This window comes from Zychaea mexicana (genome assembly GCF_025766255.1).
Source record: "Zychaea mexicana strain RSA 1403 chromosome Unknown BDB00scaffold_18, whole genome shotgun sequence".
Classification (NCBI taxonomy): Eukaryota; Fungi; Mucoromycota; class Mucoromycetes; order Mucorales; family Lichtheimiaceae; genus Zychaea; species Zychaea mexicana.
This window is the reverse complement of record NW_026516681.1, coordinates 445,484-458,089: the sequence shown is the minus strand read 5'-3', so window position 1 is coordinate 458,089 and position 12,606 is coordinate 445,484. Positions and strand designations below refer to the sequence as shown.

The window sequence follows — 12,606 nt, the reverse complement described above, 5'->3', positions numbered from 1 at the left end:
AATACCATTTTAACTTTTTTTTAAGTATAATCATATAATAATATAATATGAAAAAGAACATTCATTCTTTTCCTTTTCTGTCTGGTCATATATCCAAAAATTTTATTTCTGAGATATATGTAATAGTAGAATGCCAAAATTATTTTTTGGTAATTCACTCTATCTCTAAATATTTTTAAAAAACGTTAAAAAGGTAAAATTTTTTATATTTTTATATAATAAGAATAAATATATGAATTAAATACAAGCAATTAATAGTTTTCCATTAACTATACTTTTATTAATTTATGAATAAGAATTAATTCTCAATAATAATCTTACCAATTCATTCAGCTCATTCAACGTTTCTTCAATAACATCATTGATAGGTACAAGGACTTCATCACTAGTTTCCTCAAGTTCTTTTAGCTCCTCTTTGGTGAACACATTTTCCCGATGTTCATCATATTTTAGCATCTTTTCTTCAACTGATATTACTTGATCAGTTTCTACCTCTTGACTTGCTGCTGCATGTTATGTTGCTTCCAAAATCTAAAGTCTATTTTGGTCCATTTCATCGAATAACGCTTGCACGCTTGTTTTTTCTTCTTTAGTTATCCCAAGGTTGAGATAACTAGTATTAGTCTTTTTTATGCTATTGGGAGATTTTTTTTTCGAGGGACTTAGATTTGGAGTAGATTTATTATTACTACTTTCGGTGTTGTTGATGTGCTTTCTTTAAAACTCTTTTTTGATCATTTTCCACGATGGATTTTTGACGGATCTATATAATTGCAAAGAGAATAAGAAGATTTGATTGATTTTTCGTTTGATTCACTCTTACACTATAAAATAATAATCATAGCAGCCAATGCTTTTATTAAAATAACATACCAACTGTATTTCATCACAGCTAAAAGCTTCAAGCTCTCTTGACCATTTTGTCATGATGTCATTGAATTTATCGCCTTCTTCATTTTCAATAATGATCTCAACAAGAGTATCTATTATTTGCTGATAGAACACAGCCACTTTCCCGTCAATGTCGTCGTCGTTGTTATTGTTATTGGTGGTTAAAATTGCTATTGCTGTTAAAAAAGATTACAGTGAAGTGACATGAATATTTTTTCTGTGTTTAGGTACGAAGTATATGAAAACTACGTGTACCTTTCTTTATATGCTCAGAATAGATCATGTTGGGTTTCTAAAAGCGAGCAACATATTTTTTGGTTAGTATTCGTTAGTATGGTTACCAAAATTACATACTGAAACAAACAATGCATCCTATTTTTTTTAAAAAAAAAAACTTACAGCAAATAATAAGCTTGCTATATGATTGATAACAATGAACAAAAATCACCAACATTGACGAAAGGGAAGAATAACGAAAAAAATATAGAAGGTATGAAGAAAAAGGCTTTAGTTACGAGGATCTTAACAGTGCAAAGCTTGCGTAAACTTGTGCAAAACCTGAATTTTGCACTTATATTCTACTGGCTATCAATTAAAAATATTCCCATGGCAACGTGAAATTTTTTTTTATTTACTACTGTTTTTTTTGGTATGACAGGTGAGTAGCCTCTGAAATTTTATAATCATACAGGATTTTTCATCTCCTAGTGGACGTTTGAACTTTTATTTAGGCAGAGTGGACATGAATGTTAGTCTGAGTGGACATGAATGAAAGTTAATCTGGACATGAATAATAATTGATCTGGACATGAATGAAAATCGAGCTGGACATGAATGAAAATCGAGCTGGACATGAATGAAAATCGATCTAGACATGAATGAAAATCGAGCTGGACATGAATGAAAATCGAGCTGGACATGAATAAAGATCGATCTGGACATGAATATAAAACGATCTGGACATGAATATACATCGACCTGGACATGAATATAAATCGATCTGGACATGAGTAAAATCAATCTGGACAAAATAAAAATCAATCTGTACATGAATGAAAATCATTCTGACAAGAATAATAATCAATCTAAACATGAATAATAGACAACCTGGACATAATAACAGTCAACCTGGACATAGTTTTAGTCAACTAAGACATAATAAAAGTTGAAGTAGATAATATATTAAGTGTAGCAGAGCAGAATATATGAGTACTTAAGATTTTCAATTCAAGTCAAGACATAATAGAAGTTAAGCAGTACAAAGCCAATGTCAAGATATAGTAGTATGGCTGTTTCACTCGTGACAAGAAGCTTGTAGTAGGCTAATGTATAGGAAATGGCAAGGGTGCGTCAGAGACTCACTGTGCGCATAAGGCATAAGCCTATTTTGCTGCTGTGGGAATAGGGCCTGAGCGTTTCCCCTCATTTCACTTTACCCGGGTTGAGTTTGAAACAAATTGGAGGCTGGTGGCAGAGGTAGGTGGAAAGTGTGGGGTTTGTTAGCAGCAGCAGGGATCTTTTTTTTTCTCATTACCATTCGCCATGGCAAATCAACAGCTGCGACGCACACTTGTAAATGGCTCCTACTCTCTTCACGATGAATAAAAAACAAAGAAAACAAAACGGTACAATCCATAGATTTATTTGAAAAACGAAATGAAGGTAACTGTTTTCTTAAAAAAAGCATGTGCTCAAGATTTATAAAGGAGTAGACCGCCGTTACTGCTGCTTAAAAAAACCGCTGGATAAGTGAACAAGGGAAGGAAAAGGTTATCGGTTGTGCTTGAGGTATAGCTTTAGTGGAGATATTATCATCCAGAATTACTGCTTCTTTCTCATTTTCTCTGTATATACTTGATGCACCATCTTGCACCAATCCAACGTCAAACTTACGTGCGTAATACAACATCGTCCTCTACCTGCACAAACCATTCGTACTCACAACAAGAACGACGCAACAATTTTCTTCTCCATTACTCATACACAATTATATACAACATGACGCTGATCCGCCATTGACTTGCAAAATATACAGCCTGACGCGATTACTTTTTACCTTTTGCATATACCAACGTTAACATCGCCGGTCTTTATGGAAAATGAGCTTTAGATAGCAGGAAGGATAACTGACGGGTTTCTTTCCTTTTGTGTTGCTGTGGATTGGATGAAAATAAAGTATGTTGACCATTATATAAGAAAGACAACGAAGAAGGTTCTACAAGAGTCATACAGGTGCGAAGGATGTTGTTTCGTGGTGAAGGATGGTTATTGTAATTATTGATATTGCGTGGCAGAGCGTCTGGTGCATGCACAGTCTCGCGTTTGTGAACCCATTTGTAGCCACACAATTCCGAGATGCGATCCTTGAAGATCTGCCATCGAGCAGCAGGAACGCACACGATTTCATTAGGATTGAGTGCAAGAACTCCACGTACAGTCGAGTGAGAGAGAGCGTAGCGAGTCGTCAAGGGTAGTAACTTGTCGGTTGTTCATAGTTGTTGTTGTTATTAACAACAAATAAAGTTGCTGTTGTAATAGCAAAGAAACTTCCTCCTTCATAACAACAAACGCCTTTTCTTCTTTGTCCCTGCCATATTATCATCACCGCTCAGAGCTATATCTATAGTTTTTATAGAAGCACTTGTAATAACATGCAATCCCATCTCACACCCGTTTATGCAGACAACTGAAACATGATGACTACATAATGTATGATCTTTTACTTTTATTTTTTTCATCCCAACCATACCATCTACAGTAACAATAATAAAACCCTACATACCACCCATCAGCATATATAGCTACCTTATCCATCAAGACCGGCAATGTTCGTGTTGGCATATGCAAAAAGAAAAAGGTAATCGTTGTTGCCATCGTGTGTGTGCGAGTACAGCGAATTGCAGAGGAGAATTATAGTTGTGGTGGTGTGTATGCATCATAGGAATATAATTATCATCGCATTGATGTGAATACAAACAGCAAAGAAAGAGATGACCGTCATTACGATGATGATGTGCTTGAGCGTACAAGTATTAAAACAAAAAGACCGGCGTCATAGTCGTCATCGTGTAATATGGGCGTACATGATAGTGAAAAATAAATGCGTCAGGCTGTATATTTTGCAAGTCAATGGCGGATCAGCGTCATGTTGTATATAATTGTGTATGAGTAATGGAGAAGAAAATTGTTGCGTCGTTCTTGTTGTGAGTACGAATGGTTTGTGCAGGTAGAGGACGATGTTGTATTACGCACGTAAGTTTGACGTTGGATTGGTGCAAGATGGTGCATCAAGTATATACAGAGAAAATGAGAAAGAAGCAGTAATTCTGGATGATAATATCTCCACTAAAGCTATACCTCAAGCACAACCGATAACCTTTTCCTTCCCTTGTTCACTTATCCAGCGGTTTTTTTAAGCAGCAGTAACGGCGGTCTACTCCTTTATAAATCTTGAGCACATGCTTTTTTTAAGAAAACAGTTACCTTCATTTCGTTTTTCAAATAAATCTATGGATTGTACCGTTTTGTTTTCTTTGTTTTTTATTCATCGTGAAGAGAGTAGGAGCCATTTACAAGTGTGCGTCGCAGCTGTTGATTTGCCATGGCGAATGGTAATGAGAAAAAAAAAGATCCCTGCTGCTGCTAACAAACCCCACACTTTCCACCTACCTCTGCCACCAGCCTCCAATTTGTTTCAAACTCAACCCGGGTAAAGTGAAATGAGGGGAAACGCTCAGGCCCTATTCCCACAGCAGCAAAATAGGCTTATGCCTTATGCGCACAGTGAGTCTCTGACGCACCCTTGCCATTTCCTATACATTAGCCTACTACAAGCTTCTTGTCACGAGTGAAACAGCCATACTACTATATCTTGACATTGGCTTTGTACTGCTTAACTTCTATTATGTCTTGACTTGAATTGAAAATCTTAAGTACTCATATATTCTGCTCTGCTACACTTAATATATTATCTACTTCAACTTTTATTATGTCTTAGTTGACTAAAACTATGTCCAGGTTGACTGTTATTATGTCCAGGTTGTCTATTATTCATGTTTAGATTGATTATTATTCTTGTCAGAATGATTTTCATTCATGTACAGATTGATTTTTATTTTGTCCAGATTGATTTTACTCATGTCCAGATCGATTTATATTCATGTCCAGGTCGATGTATATTCATGTCCAGATCGTTTTATATTCATGTCCAGATCGATCTTTATTCATGTCCAGCTCGATTTTCATTCATGTCCAGCTCGATTTTCATTCATGTCTAGATCGATTTTCATTCATGTCCAGCTCGATTTTCATTCATGTCCAGCTCGATTTTCATTCATGTCCAGATCAATTATTATTCATGTCCAGATTAACTTTCATTCATGTCCACTCAGACTAACATTCATGTCCACTCTGCCTAAATAAAAGTTCAAACGTCCACTAGGAGATGAAAAATCCTGTATAAGTCAGGTGTTCAAAAGAAGTAATGTACCTATAGCGTCAAAGACTGATGAGCGAAAAGAAACATACACATAGTAAGAGAGATACAAGAAGGGGTTCGGTGTAAATTTTTTAAAGGTCTGTATAAGTTTGTATGGCATGTATGGCATCTGCGGCGTCCAGCTGGGTGCCACATGATAGGTTCATTGTCCTGCTCACGTAAGGTGGATCATCTGAGTAAGAGGTTTTATTCAATAGTGTTTAGCCAGAATGCCGTAGTGTTCATACGTGTGTGCTATAATGCTTAGCCGAATATCTTATTGTTGATATCTTAAGCAGTGTATTAATGTGGTGCACCACAAGTACAATTGATATCATATAAATATATATCTACATTTATTAGTTTTTGAGGATAGAGTATAGTCTACTTTTTATATACTCCTCATCAACGTGATGCTGTGCAGTAGATGCATATGAATGTATTTCTGTGAGTGACATCCAAATCAGCTCACTATATATACTTCCCAAAACCAAAAGAGTTAATTCGGCTAAGCCTAGACATGTCCATAGTGCCGTTTTTTCCGAATGATTCGCGTCCCCCATTTTATTTCAGAGCTGCGCGAGTGACCAAATTTTAACTTAAAGGAGTTTAACATTCATTACACATGTCCTCTCTACTATTTTCACTCCTTTGGTAGACCAAACTTCTCCCCACACCAATTTCAGATTTTCCTTACAATCTATAGTTCCTTGCATAGACTAAAAAAAAGTAGAAGGGTAATTCTTTGTGTAGACCAACTTTTATTATGTTGCCTTGTAGTGACGCTCAGTAAGTAAGATATAATATCCAGTGATAGCCATTTACCACGTAAGTTTGACAACCTTTTCTAAACATTATTTTTTTTTCTTTTTATATTAGAAGAATATAGAGAAAGAGAAAAAATTGTGAGGATTAAGTGAAAGTGTATAGAGATATGTTAGAGAAGATGATGTATGGTTTTGCTTTTTATTTACAGTATCAGAGTATATGATGCTCTTAGTTGCCCTAATCTTCTTGTTTGAGTCATCATCATCTGGATATTTAAGATAGCCGTAGTCAACACTATGCTCCACGTCAAAAAGCGCCATATTGCTAAGGGGATTGTGTTCTTCTGCTAGGCTATCATAATCTTCTTGTGTCTTACTGGCTGACTCAAGATCTTCCCTACTAACTAGGCGCATACCAACCTCTGGAACAAAAACATACAGAGGCTATATATTCTAGGGTATCCATCAGTTTGATGTGCTCATTTGTAGCATCATCGATCTTGTGTACCAGTATGTCTTGGAGTTTTTTTTACGATAATTTTCTTACCTTTAAACCTATAGTATCCAGGCTATAATACATAGAGATAATTTTTATTATATCATAGGATCTACTATATATATATTTTAATGTTGCTGTAAAATTTCAGACAGATACACATTTATTACAGTAATAAGATATAGAGGAGTATTAATAAAATATGCACTATTTTAAAAAAGCATGTTTATGTATACAAACAGTTATATTTTAAGAATAGTTTATATTTATAGGCAATGAATATAATTAGAGAAACAATGACTGTATGGAGAAACAAAATATATTTTAAGAAATAGAATTTTAGTTAATGAAATAATGAAACATTTATCACAGCTCTTGTAAAGAAGTAGCTGGCACAGCCATGTTCAAGGAAACTCTTGAGTATTTGTGCCTGCAGCTGACAAGTCACAATGGAGTATCTGCTATCACTATTTAGAGTTTTTTTTGTCTACACAAGGAATGACAGATTGTAAGGAAAATCTGCAATTGGTGTAGGGAGAAGTTGTTTGGTCTACTGAAGGAGTGAAGATAGTAGAGGGGACATGTGTAACGGATGTCTAAACTCCTATATGTAAAAATTTGGTCTATGCAAGGAAACATTTGGTCACTTAAGCAGCTCTGGTTGTTTTTTCTGTAAGGTAGTTTGTTATTGTAGTGAAGAATATTCAATATTCAAATAACGATACTGTATATTTGTTCAGTATATTTGTTGTTGATATTTATAAGATGTTATTATTGATGATTTTTAGATCATTTAGATGTGGGTGATGAAATTAACCAATCTTTTGAACTTGATTCTGATGTTGTTGTGGTAGTAGTTGTTGTAGATGATGTAGATGGTGAAAATGGGTTGGGTGGTAATACAAAGGAGCCATGCTTGGCAACTTTTAATGGAATTCGAGCTGTTTGGTAAATTTCGAGTGTGGTTTCTATCTTCTTCTTTACTATTGGTGCCAATTCAATTAATGGGCTGATTCGTGCAACATAGTCTTTTGAACAACTTGGGCATTCAATTGGCACTGTGTGTCATATTCGAGATACATAGCCCTTAGGTGAGTCTATATCAAGCATTAATACTTGTTGACCTAAATTTAGTTATAATTCAGTAACAGGTTGATATGATAATGGGAATTGATTAATAACAATTAAATATAAGAGATAATCTTTGATTATCCTTATATTATTGTTTATGATTAATTCAATAAAGGAATCATTTTCATGTTAAAATTTATAAGTTATAAAAATATTAAATAATCTATAAAAATCAAGAACTTTAATTGTTAAACTTTTCTAGATATTATAATTATTTTTAAACATTATTAATCTGTTTTGATCAGGGAAAAGGAATCACCTTCAAAGTAAACAACATGGAATAGGCTAGACCTACTGAACTGACGCCTACTAGTTACATAATTTTTGATGAAATACAAAAATTAGTAGATCCTTGACATCTATTGATAACAAATTAATCTACTGTTTATAGTAAAATTATACTTATTATTGCTTAGATCTCAATACCTCTACCCCAACCAGAATTATTGCTTACCAATAATCATATATCCTATCATGTGTACACGTCGTACAAGATTTGGTGCTCTTTCCACAATTTCACACAGCATGTCCTTCATGATGACTGGTATCTTCATACATGCATCCTTGAACTCTTTCGTTTCATCAGCCACTGATCCTACTTCCATACACCCAAGCTCCTTTAAGCCACCAGTATATATACAGTTCATGCACCGACTGATTGCTTTGTGTTTTACTTCTTCAGTTGCAGACAGTTTTCGCTTGTTGTTAGTTTGTGTTGCATTAGCTTTGCTCGTTTTTTCTTTCCTATAACCCCCCAAACAAAGAATCTATGCCAATGTACTTAGTATATGACCTACGATGACTGTCCCTATTTACCATTAAATATTATTACCCTTGAGTAGCGATATTTGATCTAATAAAAATATCATTCAGGAATCCCCATGATAGATACTGTTTGTCTAATTCCAAATATGTGCTTATATCCACATTATGAATAAATGGATAGGCTGTTTTCATCAACATCATTGCAAGCCAGGCTAACCACGGCTGTTTCTTTGGGTCATGCTCAATGGTATGAGAGTGGCTATAAACATCCTCAGTAGTATCCTATGAGATTCAATCATTAACAATTAAATTTGCTATAAACAGCAATTTAATTATATTAATTGATTTCATGTCAAGCATGTACTAACTTTTTAAACTCGTTCTAAAAAATTATGTAACTAGTAAGGCGTCGACCGTAAAGGTCTAGCCTATATGTCTAAATATAAATAGTGTTATCCGTTCCGGATTAAACACATTTATATAAAACATATTATTTAGAATTATAATAATAAAAAATTAAAAAATTAAAATTTTTTTTATTTTTATTATTTATAATCCACTGTTAATATTAATTAATTAAAGTTCTAACATATCAAGATTTGTTGAATATTTAATTATTAATGATTAACTCCCTATGAATAGAATAGCCAATAGAAATAGTATTATTTGAAGAAGAAAAAAAGAAACTGTAATAATCTAGAGAGAGAGAAAAAGAGAGAAAAGACTACAGAAGAACATTTATCATTATATTTTTCATTATCATTTGAACTTAATCTTTTTCTCTAATTATTAAAATTATTGTAATTTTATAAGTATTTTAAATTTTGCAAAGACAAAAAATTTTATTTTTTTATTAAAATTTAAGAACTTTTCTCTAAGAGAAGAAACCATAAAGAGTCACGTTATAAGTTTTAAATAACTTACACCTTCTAAAACTATAATTATATAGAAAATCATATTAAATAAATAAATATAATTGTTTCTCACAAGAATGGGAATCAATCAATAATAATTGATGATCCCTATATCAATAAAATCTTGATTAATCTATTAATTAATAATATATATATAAAAATATAAAAAATTTTAAAATTTTTGATGTTTTTGAAAATAATTTCATATATATTTCATCATGTGAACATGATCTGAGTTTAAATCTATACGAGTAATATAAATATCGGTTTTTTTTCATATCTTATTACTTATTTTACAATAAATATATTAATAAAAGTTAAAAATCTAGTAGATTTTAATTTCTATTACTAATATATAAAACAGTGAATTACTAAAAAATAATTTTAGTATTCTACTGTTTAAAATATATTCTTTTAGAATATATCTAGATGGATGGGAAAAATAAAGAATAGTTTTTTTTCTTTCTAATAATATTAATATAAAAAATAGTAAAATACCATTTTAACTTTTTTTAAGTATAATAATATAATAATATAATATGAAAAAGAACATTCATTCTTTTCCTTTTCTGTCTAGTCATATATCCAAAAATTTTATTTCTGAGATATATGTAATAGTAGAATGCCAAAATTATTTTTTGGTAATTCACTCTATCTCTAAATATTTTTAAAAACCATTAAAAAGGTTAAAATTTTTATATTTTTATATAATAAGAATAAATATATGAATTAAATACAAGCAATTAATAGTTTACTATTAACTATACTTTTATTAATTTATGAATAAGAATTAATTCTCAATAATAAATCTTACCAATTCATTCAGCTCATTCAACTTTTCTTCAATAACATCATCGATAGGTACAAGGACTTCATCACTAGTTTCCTCAAGTTCTTTCAGCTCCTCTTTGGTGAACACATTTTCCCAATGTTCATTAAATTTTAGCATCTTTTCTTCAACTGATATTACTTGATCAGTTTCTGCCTCTTGACTTGCTGCTGCACGTTTTGTTGCTTCCAAAATCCAAAGTTTATTTTGGTCTATTTCGTCGAATAACGCTTGCACGCTTGTTTTTTCTTCTTCAGTTATCCCAAGGTTGAGATAACTAGTATTGATCTTTTTTGTGCTATTGGGAGATTTTTTTTCCGAAGGACTTGGATTTGGAGTAGATTTATTATTGCTACTTTCGGTGTTGTTGATGTGCTTTCTTTTAAACTCTTTTTTGATCATTTTCTACGATGGCTTTTGATGGATCTACATAGTTGCAAAGAGAATAAGAAGATTTGATTGATTTTTTGTTTGATTCACTCTTACACTATAAAATAATAGTCATAGCAGCCAATGCTTTTATTAAAATAACATACCAACTATATTTCATCACAGCTAAAAGCTTCAAGCTCTCTTGACCATTTTGTCATAAAAGTATAAACAATATCTATAATATTGTTATAAATAACAATATTATGATATTTTATTATACTGTCAAGCTAGCCTGCGTCCAAGTATTCCTTGGCTAGAGGAGGGAAATGCTCACTACTGTTCCATTACCATAAGTGTTGATTAAACATAATAGTTGAGAATAACCCTATTGGTTGAGAATCTTATAGTGTTTGAGAAATTATTTTTTTTAATTAAAAAATTAATTTCATCACCTATATAGTAACTTTAAAGTTATATTACTTATAGTTTTTTACATATTTATAATTCCTTTGAAATCACAACACTAAGGGTTACCCCCCATGATCTCATCAAATTTATCGCCTTCTTCATTTTCAATGATGATCTCAACAAGAGTATCTATTATTTGCTAATAGGACACAGCCACTTTCCCATCAATATCGTCGTCGTTGTTATTCTTATTGGTGGTTAAAATTGCTATTGCTGTTAAAAAAGTTTACAGTGAAGTGACATGAATATTTTTTTAGTGTTTAGGTACGAAGTATATGAAAACTACGTGTACAGGATTTTTCATCTCCTAGTGGACGATTGAACTTTTATTTAGGCAGAAGGGATTTAATTTTAGGCAGAGTGGACATGAATGTTAATCTGAGTGGACATGAATGAAAATCGAGCTGGACATGAAAGAAAATTGAGCTGGACATGAATAAAGATCGAGCTGGACATGACTATATAATGATCTGGACATGAATATAAATCGACCTAGACATGAATACAAATCGGTCTGGACATGAGTAAAATCAATCTGGACAAGATAAAAATCAATCTGTACATAAATGAAAATCATCCTGGACAAGAATAATAATCAATCTAAACATGAATAATAGACAACCTAGACATAATAACAGTCAACCTGGACATAATAACAGTCAACCTGGACATAGTTTTAGTCAACTAAGACATAATAAAAGTTGAAGTAGATAATATATTAAGTGTAGCAGAGCAGAATATATGAGTACTTAAGATTTTCAATTCAAGTCAAGACATAATAGAAGTTAAGCAGTACAAAGCCAATGTCAAGATATAGTAGTATGGCTGTTTCACTCGTGACAAGAAGCTTGTAGGCTAATGTACAGGAAATGGCAAGGGTGCGTCAGAGACTCACTGTGTGCATAAGCCTATTTTGCTGCTGTGGGAACAGGGCCTGAGCGTTTCCCCTCATTTCACTTTACCTGGGTTGAGTTTGAAACAAATTAGAGGCTGGTGGCAGAGGTAGGTGGAAAGTGTGGGGTTTGTTAGCAGCAGCAGGGAGGAAAAAAACAACAACCAAAGATCTTTTTTTTTTCATTACCATTCGCCACGGCAAATCAACAGCACTTGTAAATGGCTCCTACTCTCTTCGCGATGAATTAAAAAACAAAGAAAACAAAACGGCACAATCCACGGATTTATTGAAAAACGAAATGAAGGTAACTGTTTTCTTAAAAAAAGCATGTGCCCAAGATTTGTAAGGAGTAGACCGCCGTTACTGCTGCTTAAAAAAACGCTGGGTAAGTGAACAAGGGAAGGAAAAGGTTATCGGTTGTGCTTAAGGTATAGCTTTAGTGGAGATATGCCCATTCAGAATTACTGCTTCTTTCTCTTTTTCTATGTATATACTTATGCACCATCTTGTACCATTCCAATGTCAAACTTGCGTGTGTAATACAACATCGTCCTCTACCTGCACAAACGATTTGTATTCACAATAAGAACGATGCAACAAT

At 32.8% G+C, this 12,606-nt stretch overlaps 1 protein-coding gene across 1 annotated transcript; it reads right to left on the bottom strand.

Annotated features, from left to right (window-relative positions):
- Positions 1–8,205: 8,205 nt before the first annotated feature.
- BDB00DRAFT_759556 (uncharacterized protein) lies at positions 8,206–8,511 on the bottom strand (the record flags this gene model as incomplete). Its single annotated transcript, XM_053119134.1, has 1 exon — positions 8,206–8,511. A coding segment is annotated over one exon (306 nt), but the record flags the coding sequence as incomplete, so codon positions are not given.
- Positions 8,512–12,606: the final 4,095 nt, after the last annotated feature.